At 45.1% G+C, this 15,004-nt stretch overlaps 1 protein-coding gene across 2 annotated transcripts; it reads left to right on the top strand.

Moving 5' to 3' along the window:
- The first annotated feature begins 3,635 nt into the window (after nucleotides 1–3,635).
- On the top strand, nucleotides 3,636–14,723 carry LOC308571029 (transmembrane protein 178B-like). Of its 2 annotated transcripts, XM_081166267.1 has the most exons (4): nucleotides 3,636–4,082; nucleotides 10,016–10,129; nucleotides 11,769–11,906; nucleotides 12,948–14,723. In XM_081166267.1, the coding sequence occupies exons 1-4, from the start codon at nucleotides 3,638–3,640 to the stop codon at nucleotides 13,190–13,192; spliced, it is 942 nt and encodes a 313-aa protein (XP_081022393.1). In that variant the 5' UTR covers nucleotides 3,636–3,637; the 3' UTR covers nucleotides 13,193–14,723. The 2 variants fall into 2 exon arrangements, with proteins under 2 accessions (XP_081022393.1, XP_081022394.1); XM_081166268.1 differs by lacking the exon at nucleotides 11,769–11,906.
- The last annotated feature ends 281 nt before the right edge of the window (nucleotides 14,724–15,004 follow it).

The following is a 15,004-nucleotide window of genomic DNA, read 5'->3' as shown; positions in this document are numbered from 1 at the left end:
AAGTTATGTTGTTTTCTGTGAATAGTTACAGTTTTAGTTGCAGATATGTATGGTTTTCTTTGTAGTCCTAACTTTTTATAATCTGTGCTTGTGTGTCTTTTTTCTGTACTTGCATAGTGCAGCAAGCAAATTGTGGAATGGGCACAGGCCTGGTTATCACTGGGCCTCTAAGGAGGCATTTCCTTGGAATCATAGAATTGTATAGCTGGAAGGGATCATGAGGATCATCTAGTCCAGGGATGTCCAACCAGTCGACCGTGATCGACAGGTTGATTCCCGGGTGATATTGGTCGATCACTTGCTCATTACTGGCCCCAGCCCCTCTGTGTCATTCATTCACGCAAGATCGCTAAAACAGAAGCTCGTTGCTTGGCCCTGTTTTTGGTGAGGGTTTTTCAGCATTCCCATTAACTAATTAGGACTGCAAATTTGGTGCCCCCTCCAAAAAAGCTCAACAACTTAGACCTGCCCCCCCCCCATGGTTTTTTTTCTTTCTGGGAGAAGATTGCAATCTCTTGGGAGCTGGACGTCCCTGATCTAGTTTAACCCCCTGAAATGCAGGAATCCTACAGCCATCCCTGGGTGGGCTCAAACCACCAACCTTCTGATTAACAGCCAGGCACACCGACCCGTTGTGCCACAAGGGTTTGGGAATTCAATATGTTGTTATTAAAGCATTTAAAAGCTGCCTGACCGTAGCAATGACCAGCTTCTCTTCTCCCTGGGAGCCGCCCTCAGCATTTTACAGTGTTGCACCAATGACACAAGCAGCCCTAGAACAAACAGTAGTTTCCACGGCAGCAGCTAAATCTGCATCCTGACTCCAGCAAATGGATGACCATTTTCTGATCTACTTTTTTTCTTCTTTCAAAAACACTACTGGGAGAATATCAGCACAAAACTCTGCTGCCATTCTCCACTCCAGGCATCTGTTGTATGTGCTGTTTGTTTTAATTCAGTAGCGTGGATGTGCTGCTAATTACACGTGGGGAAGTGCAAATGATCTGGCAGTTTTTTGTCCTGACAAGTCTTTTTGTTATATTCCTGTTTTAGGATGTTTAAAAGAAAGGTCAGATGGGTTCAGACTGTATTAAGTTCTTGAATTTTGTTCTGGTTTGAACATGCCTTTACTCCTCAGTGCTTTCAATCCTCAGATCATTTGTTTGGTGAGTTCTAGTGAAGCCTAAAGGTGAGATGCCCCTTGGGTCTCTGTCTAGATCCTGAGGGGTGGGTGGGTGTTTCTGTATGATTGCACAGCTTGCAGCTACTGATGTGCTACTGAGTCATGGGATGCCAGAACAATCGTTAGGACAATTGCTTGGTTGTAGTCTGCATAAGCTGCAGGAACAACATCCACTGTTGGATCACCTCATGCACCATCCTCTCTGCTTAAGCGGGGCATGGAGAATAATTTAAACATCTGCTCCCTGTTGCTTTGTAGTGGAAACATATGTTGTTGCTTATGCAGCCTTAAATCTGCAGGGATGGGAACACTGTGATTCTGCATTATTTTTGTGGCTTTATCTGAAGGACGGTTGCCTATAGTACCCATGTAGAGGAAAGTTTCAATCACATATTTTCCAGAAAGCAGCAGTGAATGCATCTGGTCTGCCTCATTGACTCTCATCATGAAAAAGGCTGTCTCTCTTGATCTGCCCATGGAAAGTAGCCTTTCTTTAACAGCTGTTGTCAGCTGTTAGGCATCCAGCTTCAGAACATCACTGTTCCAAAACAGACACCCTTCCTATTCCCAGGCATCCTGTGTGATTATTCACTGTTAGGCAGTTAGTGCTGCTCCAGGACTCTAATTTGCCACGCTTCTGTGCGGACTAGCAAAGCCCTGGCTTGAAGGAGGGAAAGCTACCATGGAAGACAAAGTACCCTATATATTGTTCCAGGATATTTGTTGTCCTTAAAAATCCAGTTGGCATTGGTAAGAGGCTTTGGTGCATACCCAAGAGGGAGTACCCAGAAGCGTATGTTATTTGCATCAGGGTTCGGTTTGGCGTAGGCTGCAAGCTGCAGCAGGAATTTTCTGATCACAGTTCAGGAATGCAAAGTGGGTGACATTGACTCATTAATCTCTGTGAGCTGTTGCTTCTGGCTTGCGGCCCAGACTGCCCTGGGCTGGACTGTGTTTGCAGATCTTGGGAAGCTTTGCCTAAAGTGGCCATTCAGGGTCCAAGGGAAGAGGCCAACCCCAGTGTTACGTACAGGATTGGGGGCGGCGGGGGGGGGGAGTACAGTTAATTTCTCCACACTATTTGTCACTTCAGGAAATGCAGAGAGAATCCTGTCTTTCTGGCTTTGTTTTGCACTAGCTCTTGTGCATTTTCTCATTCATCTGTATTGATCTTGGCATGGAGGCAGTAGAGATGAAATAAAGAAAACTGAGTGTGGCCTCTTCTTCATCAGCATAGATGTTTTCACCCTTTTATTGGACTCCAGAATGTATATCACTGAAAAAAACGACAAATCATGGAAAGAACCATCTCTGCCATTACTCAATGGTTGGAAGGAACAAGAAGAAACAGCCTCTGGTCTAATCCCTCGTGACTCTAAGTATGATCATTTCATATTTCTTTCATTTTCCTAGTCAGGGAATTTGCCCAAAGCTGAGTGGATCTAGAACAGGCATAGGCAAACTTGGCCCTCCAGATGTTTTTTGGGACTACAACTCCCATCATCCCTGACCACTGGTCCTGTTAGCTAGGAATGATGGGAGTTGTAGTCCCAAAACATCTGGAGAGCCGAGTTTGCCTATGCCTGTTCTAGAACAAGGGCCAGGAAACTTGTAGCCTTCCAGATTTGGAGGTCTCCAATTCCCATCAACTTCAACTTGCATCAAAGATTATGGATATTGTAATCAAGGAACATCTGGAGGGTCACAGGTTCCTTTCCCTGCTCTTGAAACAACAGAAATGCCAAGGAGCCACAGATCACCAGTTTCTTGGCATGTGTCTCCATTAGGAATGTGTCTCCATCTTTCTCCTTTCACATGATTGCTCCGGAAAGTACAGCAGCAAACATGCCCAGCATAGAAAGTGTTTTAATTCCTCAGCAACTGCTTTGAAACTCTTACCAAGACAGGTGGGGTGGTGGAAAGATGCACTTTGTGCCAGTGTGGTGTAATGGCCAGAGTGTCGGATTGGGACCATGATTCAAGCCCTTGCTGGGCCACGAATATCACTGGGTGACCTTGGGCCAGTCACTGCCTCTCCGCCTGACCTACCTGACAGGGTTGTTGTGCCAGGAGGGAGAGAAACAGGTAGGCCTCCCTGAAGGAAAACGTGGGCTTGACCCGCGAGAAATAAACGTGCACGGAAGCCTTCACTAGGAAGGCTTGAAAATGAACCCGGAGAGCCGAGCCCTGAGACTGCGAACAAAATAAACCCAAGTAATTCTTGGAGAGCCCAGACCAGGAACGCGCTGTCGCTGCCCTCGGGTTCCCCGTGCTGGGCCGGCTCGCTGCTCGAGGGGCGGCCGGGCCTGGGCAGCCACGAGGGCCTCCTGCAGAGCGCGGGAGGCGAGGAGCGAGCGAGCGAGGCTGGCTGGCGCTGCGGCCCCCCGGCCGGGCTGCAGGGGGAGCAGTGGCGGGCGGCGCGACTCCGAGGAGGCGGCGGCGGCGGCGGCGAAGATGGCGGCCGCGGCTCAGGCGCTGAGTTGCTCCGGGCTGCTGCTGGCCGCCGCCGCCCTGGCGCTGCTGGCCGTGGCCATCGGCACCGACTCCTGGTACGAGACGGACGCGCGGCGACACCGCGAGCGCTGCCGCGGCTACGGCCACAAGCGCAACGCCCACAGCAACAGCAACAACAACAGCGACCCGCCCGGCTCCATGTCGGCGCCCAGCCCGCACCTGCCGCTCCGAGCCCGCCCGCCCAGGGCCCTGCTCCCCGGGCAAACCCCGCCGCCGCCGCCCTCGGCAGCGCAGCCGCTGCTGCTCCCCGGGGCCGCCGCCGTCGCCGCCGCTTTGGCGCTGGAATCGCACTGCGGCCGCCGCTTCAACTCCACCGTCTCCGGCCTCTGGCGGCGCTGCCACCGCGCGGGCTTCGAGCCTGACAGCGAGGAGCTCATCCAGAAAGGTGCGCGGGGAGGGGGCGGCGGCCGCGCCCCACAGGTCGAGGGAGGGCTGTGCTGGCGGGGGTCGAGGGCGCGCGCACGCGGGAGTGAGAGAGAGAGCTCGCTCCCGTCGAGGGAACATTTTGAGGGGCGCCGGTGGGGTGGGTGCTGCTGCTGCTGTCCAGGGTGCTGAGTCTGCAGAGCTGCCTTCCCCGCCCAGGCCAGGGAGGGAGACGCCTCCGGGGACCTTCTCCTCTGCTGAGCTCCTTGGGGCTGTGGGGCCGAGTCCCCGCCTCAGGGCAGCCTCCTCACCCGCTCTCCTCACAGATTTCTAGCCAAGCGCCAGGTGCCCCAGAGCCTTGCAGGCTCTCTCCTCCTCCTCCTTCCATGGTGGCAAGAGGGCTCAACAAGAGCTGGAAGGGGGGGGGGGGACAATTGCATTTTCTCAAGTCAAGGCTGCCTAAAATGGTGGTTATTTCCATGTCTCCCACTGGATTCTCCTCCGGCCTAGATCTCCACGGCTTAGGGTCCTTTCCCAAATGCCCACAATGCCCTCTTTATGCATGAGAATAACCCGGGCAAGATACCTCCTGTATATGTTCCTCTGGAAGACCTCAGGTGAACCAGCTGGGCATGGGTACAACCTGCCAGGGTTTCTGTGGTTGCAGCCATTGGGGAAAGTGATGCTTGTTCACAGCTGTCCATCACCATTCATTTCTCCCTGGGAATGCATTTCTTCCACCTGCTCAAAGGTGGTCAGGTCTGCCAAACAAAATGCAGTGCACACAGTTAAAAATAAATAAATGGGCAGGGGGTGCTGTACCCACCTGGGTGAGAGGTGCAATTTGTTTGGCCAGGGTGGGATGTGCTTTATGCACAAGGAAGATCTTGCTTTAGACATAGGATTGCCCCAAAAGAAAACATGCCTTCATTTTCCAGGGACGCTATGCACAATTCCGGAGTCGTGCAGTGTGGTGTCAGAAAGGGCTGTTGCCTTGTAAGTGGCATTGTCTATATATGAGTGACAAACCTGAATGCTGGGCGCCATTACTGACACATGGCTCCACCATATCCAGCTGCAGGTCACTGTCAGGTATATCTCTTGATTGTCAGGCAAAATCTTTTTGTGGCTGCTATGTGTTGTTCCACTTTCCACCATGAGAGGCTAAGAAATGTACCTGGCATTCCTGACATATGCCCAGGAACTGCACATAGAAAGCAGCTCTTGCTTTACCCTTCTAAAATTTGGCAATGGTTGTCTTCATTGTGCTGCATTGGACATAGAGTGGTTGAATCTCACACCTTTTCCAGAGGATTTCCTTTACCTGTAACAGTTGTGGAAATTGCAACAGGATGGAAGCTCATGCTTCCAATAAACATGAGCTATATAATATTCCGATGCTGGCAGCACAAGATGCTTCAGCCCATTTCCTTACATTTCAAGTATAGTCTTCCAGGCAGTTGAAGAAATTGCTAATAGCAGAGATTGTGGCATTTCCATCTCACAATAGGAAATAGTTAAATCACTCAATAAAAATATATTTGAGCCGTCTGCTAAAAGAATGACATACAGCATAATCAGTAAAAAGTTCAGTTAGCAATGAATTTAGAAAAAAATGACAAAAAACATTCTACAACCAATACTTACAAATTAAAAAAAACAGCAACAAGGGTAAAAGATGTTGCTCATTAAAACTGGTAACAATGAAAGCCTGTTGGAGAAACATCTGGGGTGTTTTAAAATTATTTATGTATTTTATACCCTGCATTTTGAGAAATCTCTTTCTCAGTGATTATTTAAGGATACATATAGAGATGGCAAGATGATGGTTTGAGGTAGAGTTCTAGCTCTAAAAGTCTTTGAATATATACACCAATAAACTATCTACTCCCTTGCTGCCCGTTACACCTAGAACTGCCCCTGAAAACACCTTTACTTCCTTCAGGTTTCTCCTCAAAACTCATCATTTCCAGAAAGCCTTTGGAACAGCTCATAGACTATTGTGTAACATGTAATTAAAATAATAGCATGCCCTATCCTAACCTCTGTTTTGCCCCTTCTGTTAAGGCTTCACAGCATGTTTTTTAAGTTGTGAACATCATTGGGTTGAGAACCTGTCAAAACTCTTCTTTGTGAAGCCTGATGTCCATGAATGGTGCTATATTATTTTGCTAACCTGGTGTTTCTGATCCTGTATCATGTCTAAGATATAGATGTAGATTCTCTTTACAGAACCCATTGTAACATCACAGCTGCTTTCCTGCATTTAATTCACTAGAATCCATCTTCTGCATTTTTATGTTTCCATGTTGAAAGCAGTTCATTTACTTCATTATAGTAATTAGTATAGTCGTGGATCATGCTGTTTTACATCTCTTTGATTCTCTCTCCTCCACTTTGGCCAAAGGCCTTCTGCTCCCACTGTTATTTCCAGAAGGACTGAAAACAAACTCTGTTGCTTGTTCTCTAACACTGTTTTCAGCATGTTCTCTCTTTTATGAAAAGTTAATTCATGTCAGACAATGGGGCTACAATCCAAGACAGAGCTAGTTTTGGGTAAACCCATTAAACTCAGTGGGATTACGTATGCTCTTGTGTTGGTAAAAGGTACCCCTGCCCATCAGGGCCGGTCGTGACCGACTCTAGGGTTGCGCGCTCATCTCGCTCAAGAGGCCGGGAGCCGGCGCTGTCCGAAGACACTTCCGGGTCACGTGGCCAGCGTGACAAAGCTGCATCTGGCGAGCCAGCACCAGCTCCGCACACGGAAACGCTGTTTACCTTCCCGCTAGAAAGCGGTCCTTATTTATCTACTTGCACTTAGGGGTGCTTTCGAACTGCTAGGTAGGCAGGAGCTGGGACCGAACGACGGGAGCTCACCCCGCCGCGGGGATTCGAACCGCCGACCTTTCAATCGGCAGCTCCTAGGCTCTGTGGTTTAACCCACAGCGCCACCTGTGTCCCTTGTGTTGGATTGTGGCCTAAATGCCTTCCTGGGTTCCTTTTTCTTATGGCTTAGAGGGCCAGCATCCTTCCTGGCTAGTATGCCTTCAAAAATAACTCTTCATAGTCATAGTCTTGTGTCTTTTGCCATAATTAATATTTTTCTGTGTGTGGATATATTTGCACATAAAAGAAAACAGCCTTGTTTTTTCAGGTTGCAATCCTATAATCACTTACCTGCAACCAAGCCCCATTGACTGCATTGGGATATACTTCTGAGTAGGCATGTATGGTATTGCACTGCAAATTATTGTACTTCTTCTAGTCTCTTAGTTCAACTTTTCCCTATCTTCTGTTTCCATGTCAGTTCCTCTATAAACAACAATAGTTATTCAAAGTAATGAGCACATGTGTGTGTCTCATCATGTACTTATAGTCACTAGAGCAGTGTGCTCCAAACTTCTGATGGCTCAGACACTTAAAAATCAATCAATCAATCAATCAATCAATCAATCAATCAATAGACTTGTAGGCATACTTCATTCTTACATTTGAAAAGGCTTACTTCTAAACATCAACCTCTAATGATTTCTGACCACTTGTGCAATAGAAATGCACTTGTACAACTGGACTTCCAATTTCTCTTTTTACCCTCTCCAGCTTTCCATCTATTCTGGAAGATCCCTCTAGATTTTGAGCTCATGTGGGGCTGCAGGGGGAAGTAGAGGAAACTTAGATCTCATCCAAGGCATGTAAGGATAAGAATTATCTTTCTTCAGTGTAGCCCTGCTAGGTATGCCTGTGAGTCACTGTTCTGAGTGTGCCTCTTCTGAGGGCAGGTAATTCTGTTGCATCTCTGCATCAGGTGTAAATGAAAGAGCCACTCGCACTTGGTGCAGAGACATGGAAGAATGATCTGCCTGCATTGGAGGCTGCTTGGATGAAGGAGACAAGACTGGAGTAGTGGATCAAGCAGTGGGAAGCCTATTCTGTGATTGGGTCCCTTGAGCTGGCATGAGATTCTTTATTTGCTTCTTCATGCACAGGCCCTATTATAGGAGAAGATATAAGAGATTAGATAGGCCAGTTTATATTATTTGTCTAGCTAGGCTGGTGTTTTCTACTCTGGCTGGTGGTGGATCTCCAGGATCACAGGCACAAGGCTTTCCTTCCCTGATTTCAGCTCTCTTTTTTTAACTGGAGATGCCAGTTTTCTGTATGCAAGGCATGTGATCTACCACTACATTATGGCTGGAGATAAATGTCTCCTATTCTGCTGTGCAATACTGAAGTATCTTTCTTTAAAAGCTTTAGTTTATCCATGGTGAGCATGGATGCAACCATCTTTTAAACTTCTGCTATTTAAATGCAATGCATCAATTTTCTGTGACAGTTCCTACTTGTGAAAAACTGGCAAGGATTAATTTTTACCTGTTTGAACTATGAAATATATGCTTTTTAACCACTATGGGGGAGAATGCAACCTTGTTTATTCTTTTTCACAATTTTCTTCAAGCTCCTAAAAGTGAGTTTATATATATATATATATAGAGAGAGAGAGAACTGCTTGTCACAAAGCAATATTTTTTTCCAATATAAAAAGTAGGTTTGCAGAGACTACCTTGGATTTGATGTCTCAATAAAGATAGGGTAAGAAACTGATACTCCCTAATCTCCTAAAGCAGGGGAAAATCGGTAGAAGACATTTAAGCACATATTTGCCTTGTCCTATGGCTAAGCAGTTAATTATAAATACAATGAAAATTCAGGAAAGAGAAGTTCAGTTATTTAAATCAAATCTTCAAAGAGCTCTAGCAAGTGATAACAGAATCCCCTGGGAGCCTACAGAAGACACCAGAAACTGACTTGAGTTGGGGGTCTATCTGAAAGACGTAATTCACTGTTATCATAATGATAAAATCATGAATTGATAACTCTTTAGTTTGGCTCTATAATATTCCATAGCACAAACTAATTTGGAAAGGCCAATTAAGGGTGATATAAGAGGAGGGACTCATGGATTACATTGTGGAGAGGTTGCCTCTATTTAATGGTTATGAACAGTGATTCAAAAGGCCACAGTCACAATATTCATTCTATTTTTTTCTTCACAGTTTTCATCCTGTTATTTTTTTTAGAAACTTCAGGTCCCATTTCAGCTTCTCCTGTTTCTTCCATAGTAGAAATAATCTTGTTCTGTTATTCTGTTCCTGTCCACTATAACCAGAACATCAACCTAGAAAAGAGTATATTACTATAGGTCCTGCTGATTATTTGATGCCGTGCTTTAATAATGAAATGTGATAATTAGTAATAAACATAACAATAATATCAATAATAATAATAATAATCATCATCATCATCATCATCATCACAATACATCATAATTCTGAATATTAAAAGTGCTTTACATATATTATCTTTTTGCAATCCTTACAACACTATAAATAGGATCTGTATTGTAGCTCCCTTATTGCAGATGCTGGGCTTTTGTTGAGAATCAGTGGTTTGCCTAATACTCTGTACTGAATTTGTGGCAGAGGTGAAATTAAGTGACATGGTTCACATTGAATCAGTGCTGGATTTACGTATAAGCTAAACAAGCTATAGCTTAGGGCCCCACTCTCTTTGGGGGGCCCTAAAAATTTAAAGGAAAAAACAACTGGATGTACATTTCCAAAATATAAGATAAAATAAAAATAAAAAACGCATACAGCAACAGTGTTTTGTGTTGTGTCCTATGATGTAAGTAATGGCCCCTGCCTGCTAGCCTGCTCCCTAAAATATCACATATAAAGGGCCCCATTACCTTCAATAGCTTAGGGCCTCATCAAACCTAAATCTGGCCCTGCATTGAATGATGGCTTAGTACAATGAGTACAAACTAAATGAGTACAAATGAGTTCAAACTAAAGCAAGCCTAATATAGTTTAGGAGGCAGTAAACGGAAAGCAATGTCAATAAAGCCTAATGTCAGATATATAGTGTTTCTGTTTGTCATTTTTTCTCTTTCAGGAGTCATACAGCGTTGCACATCTGTGAAGTATCACTACACTTCATCTTCCCTGCCACGCAACTTGCCTGTTAATATTACCAACACTATTCGCCAGGATGAGTGGCATGCCCTCCGTGAGTATCCGAAGCACTCGCTGAACATAGTTCTTTTGTATCTTTGTTACCAGAATTCATCAAAGTTCAGGAGAATCACATGTACCTCCTGGAACTGTACTGCTTCAGAATGCAGGTGGGGTAAATCACACGTTTGACTATTCCTGTTGAAAGCATCATGCACATGAAAGCTAGCATATCAAGGAGCCTTCTTCTTGACACATTAGCTTTCCATGTACATGGTCTTTTTGATACACAGGAGTAAACAAATACTTTCTGAGCCCACCCAAGACCACCATGCCTTGTATTCATTTATTTTAGCCTTGAATTTTACCTGCTATTGGCTCCAATATGCAGGCTTTTTTGAAGCCTAAATGCAGTGTTTTGTAGAGGGTCACAGCTGCTGAAAACACTTCCCACACTGCAGTTAGGCTTGGAAAAAGCCTCCTAAAATAGGATCCTTTTTTCATGCAAAACTGCAGCTGGTGGCAGGAAGGTTACATTGAGAGAATGAGTGTGTGTGTGTGTGTGTGTGTGTGTGTGTGTGTGTGTGTTGTGTGTGTGTGTGTGTGTGTGTGTGTGTGTGTCAGTGTCAGAGAGAGGGGGGGGGGAGAGAGAGAGAGAGAGAACTGAATGGAAGAACCTGCCCTGCCCCCATGGGTGGCTGAAGAACGCACAGGCCGCACCCAGCACCTGAGTGGCTAGCTACACCGCTGCATATAGGAGGACTTTGACATTGTTACTCGTATATTCCTAAAGCCAGAAGGGCTCAAAAGGTCATCTATGCCCCAAATTAAGATCTTGTCCCTTTCCCATCAGTTTATGCAATCAAAAACACGGTTAAGGTATTCTTGGAGTGGTGGTTTAGCTCGGAGGTTATTCTGACCTCTGAACTACACAGTTATGGTGGCCAGTAAGACAACTTTAATTCTGTATAGCTTTGTTCAGGGCTTTCCTACATTTGTGCTCCAAACTGGAACCCCCTTACAATGCTAAATACTGCCACTCAACAGCTGGTTCCCCATATAGCTTTCCTTTCTGGTGGTATCATACCTTGTACTTTAATTACTACTTTCCTTTCTTCACTGCCATTCCTGCTCCACCAACCCACTAGCCATATGCTAAGGAGTATCTAACCCTTTCCTCTTCATTGCCTAATTTCATGGATACTTTTCTAGACTTCTTTGAGGACACATGTCAATAGCAACCTAGCTTGCTCCTGTAACTGCACCACATCAGCAGTCTGTGTAACCCAGGAGCACATCATGCTTCTGAATGGGAGCCTGATGGCATGGAGAGTCAAAGAGATTGCCTCTTTATGTGCTTTCTTGTAAAGAGCCATAAAGGCACAGTGTAAACCACTTGTAATAAATATAGAAGGCAAATTTCCACAATCTGGCTCATTTTCCAAAGTGATTATGTTCTTGACTTGGGGGTTCTTACGGAAAGGCGTGATATTTTTAGGAAGCGCTGAGACTTTGCCTTCTTAAATGCTTTATAAGATTTCACAAGATGGAAGCACTCATATTCATGGATCACTGGTGCAAATGTGAGCCTCCACCTCTGATTTCCTCTGCGGTCTCCAAATTACTCTTCACAGACTCTCTTTTCTCTCCCTCTTTCTCCATCTTCTTTCTTCCTTGCACCAACACCTCCTCAGATCTGCGGAGAATGACAGCTGGCTTTATTGGTATGGCAGTTTCCATCATTCTCTTTGGGTGGATCATTGGTATGCTGGGCTGCTGTAAACAGCATGAGCTCATGCAATATGTAGCTGGACTGCTCTTCCTTATGGGAGGTGAGAGTTCTTTTTTCTTCGTAGGCTGAGAGCCATTTTCTGAAGAAATGCATTTGGTATTGTGCCCTATATGTAATGAATTAAAGCCTTGGGGGGGACGGACCTGGGCTCACAGGACAAGAACTAGGGAACAGGTGATATAATTGTTTGGACTGTCTCAATGAATTTAAAATGTGTGATAAGTCTTTCAAATGACAAAAAGGACCGGGATGGAAACATGTGTCAGATAATGGTACTTACCCAGTTCTTGGACCAGTTCTACCCTGGGAAACCTCCATGAGGGATTGTGACAGATGGGTAGGACAACCCACCTGTCATTCATGTGGTAGCATGTGACTGACCAGTGGGTGGCACTGACCATCTGTCAAATACTGATAAGGGTCTGGCGCACAGCATACCCACTGCTGTGCTTGTAGCTATGTGACTGGCTACTTCATAGGTGTGCTAGTAGAAAACTTTCTTTCTTTCTTTCTTTCTTTCTTTCTTTCTTTCTTTCTTTCTTTCTTTCTTTCTTTCTTTCTTTCTTTCTTTATTATCTATCTATCTATCTATCTATCTATCTATCTATCTAACTAACTAACTAACTAACTAACTAACTAACTAACTGGTTTTAGGTGAAACCAGAAACCCTCTAATGGTTTTTATGTATTTTATAAATTTATATCCTGCTCTTCCAAAGGAGCTAGTTTTCCATTTCCTTGTACAGTACAACATGAAAAGAGCAGCATAACCTTTAGAGAGAAAAGCAGCTGATGAGGAAGAAGATATTCAAAACAGATTTCTTTTCTCTGTGGAGATCAAACAGCGAGATCAAAACAAATGTGAAAGCATAGTTCAGATTTGACAGTAGCCTGAAAAGGGGCAGGAAAAAGGCCCTTGAATCTGAGAATCAGATGCTGTGAATAATAGGCTGTGGAAGTTTGTTTCCTTCTACAACAAAATTCCTCAAGTCACAAAAAATGGGAGCTTTACATATTTGAGGCAGCCCTTTGCAAGGAAGCTGAGAAACATTGGCTTTATCTTTCTTCTCTTCTTTTTCAGGTACCTGCTGCATCATCTCCCTTTGCACATGTGTGGCTGGGATAAACTTTGAGCTGTCTCGTTACCCTCGCTATGTCTATGGGTTACCAGAGGACATCAGTCATGGCTATGGCTGGTCCATGTTCTGTGCTTGGGGAGGCCTGGGACTGACGCTTCTGGCAGGATTCTTATGCACATTGGCCCCCTCTCTCAATAGCCCCCGGACTGTCGTACAGAAACCCAGACAGGAAAATGGTACTGTGTGATGAGAAGGGAGCAAAGGACTCTAGCAAGCACAGGCCAGGCCAGGTCCGGCAGTGGGTTACTGCCAATAGTGGGGGCATCTGAAATTCATGAAGAAGGGAGGTTCCCACTGCAAACAAACGAAGGAATTCAGCTGCTATGTCAAAGACTTGGGGGGGGGACCCCTCCCTTCCTTTGATTCTTCAGCCTGCCTGTCTGATACAACCAACCAAATCAGGTTAATTCTTTATTCCTGGCTTGCCTAAAGGGAACTTTTCTGTTAAATAGGGTGTGTTGCTGTAGGATCTGTGTACCATTTAAGCTGAATCAGATTTCTGCTAGGAGCAGAAGCCACTGTGAATTCCCTTTGGCATCCTTGTGACTCCAGGGAACTCCATTTCCAAGAATCTTTGAGGACCAGTCAGAGGTAAAGACCAAAGGGAAATCCAGCCAGTCTCAGTATTCATAGAATCATAGAGTTGGAAGGGACCCTGAGGATCATCTAGTCCAACCTGAATATGCAGCCATCCCATATAGGGATTGAACCCGCAACCTTGGTGCTATCAGCACCACGCTCTAACCAACTGAGCTATCCTACTGATTCTCTTCTGCAGCAGGGACCTGATGCTGTTACAGGCTTAACACAGCCTACTGCTTCAGCCTTTGACACCAGCTTAAGTGGGGGCTTTATAGACATTCAGACAGGAACATTAGCAAGTTCTTCCTCTGGACCACACAGTATCTAACCTATGCCAGTTCTGGGAGCCAAATATGTATAGCAGTAGCTCATGAAAGGTTACTTCTGGGATAACACATAGGGAGTTAGAGCAAGCAGCAAATAAATGAGACTTCAGTGCTTGAGGAATTCTTCCACCAAGGCATCAGGCCTGAGTTAGTGTCAAGATAACTCACACGCATACAGAAAATCATTTTTGGGGATGGCAGCGGTGGCTGAACCTAATTAAGTTATTTAGTCACGTGTGATATTCCTGCTTGAAGTAACACAAAGAACAAAACAACAGGTTTCTGGTTGAGGCAAGAAAGTGGACCAGGGCTCCCATCCTAGAAATGATGTTGTCATGGCAACTGCTGTAATAGGCAAATGAGATTTGCAAGCGGCTTCAAATCCTTCCAGGCTGTAGAACTTTACCATTTTGGATAATGAGCACAGAAACTTGAAAAGACAGCCCGCTTGGTAGCATCCTCTTCTAACAGAAAAGGAAGCACTTTTTATTAAATGGACTCAGTATGCACGTGAACAACGAGAGCTGGGCCTAACTCAGGAACATCAACAATGGTGCTGAAGGGGAGGAACTGGTCTTTCCTCATTGTACTCCTTTTCTGTCTCCTCAAAAGACTACACAGAAGCCTTTTTTGGAGGGCTGTTTACATTGTATTTTTAAGTGGCATGTAATTAATAACTCAGTGCTAAAGTCAATGTATTCATGGAAAGTGTGATTTTTAAATGGAAGTTGTAAGTTTCAAGAGGCATTAAATTAAAAGGCTTGGGTCCAGTGAGAAGCTGGAGATTCTCAGCCTTTTGGATCTCATTAAGAGAGACTGACATTAATTTTCTGCACTTCTACACAATCACAGCTGCTGGAGAAACCCTGTCATGCAGGGAGACAGGAATGTCACTTATTTGGCAGCCGGCCTCGTAATCCCAGCTGTTGATCTTGTTCCTGCCCACAAAGCCTAATGTGTGTATGGAACAAGTTTTGCCTCAAATAAAAATTACTTCCAGAGAATAAGCAGGTTGATTGGTGCAACCTTACACCCTCTAGGGGACTTTAGTATACCTGTGCCTTTAGTTTAAGTGCTCTGTAGGGGGTGTA

This window comes from Podarcis bocagei, assembly GCF_964188305.1.
Source record: "Podarcis bocagei genome assembly, chromosome: 1".
Classification (NCBI taxonomy): Eukaryota; Metazoa; Chordata; class Lepidosauria; order Squamata; family Lacertidae; genus Podarcis; species Podarcis bocagei.
The sequence above is the reverse complement of the archived record's forward strand: the minus strand, read 5'-3'. Positions and strand labels throughout refer to the sequence as shown.

Coding starts and splice junctions, on each gene's coding strand:
- LOC308571029 (XM_081166267.1), top strand. CDS start 3,638: ATGGCGGCCGCGGCTCAGGCGCTGAGTTGCTCCGGGCTGCTGCTGGCC. Junction 10,130..11,768: donor GGATGAGTGGCATGCCCTCC/GTGAGTATCCGA, acceptor ACACCTCCTCAG/ATCTGCGGAGAATGACAGCT. Junction 11,907..12,947: donor ACTGCTCTTCCTTATGGGAG/GTGAGAGTTCTT, acceptor CTTCTTTTTCAG/GTACCTGCTGCATCATCTCC.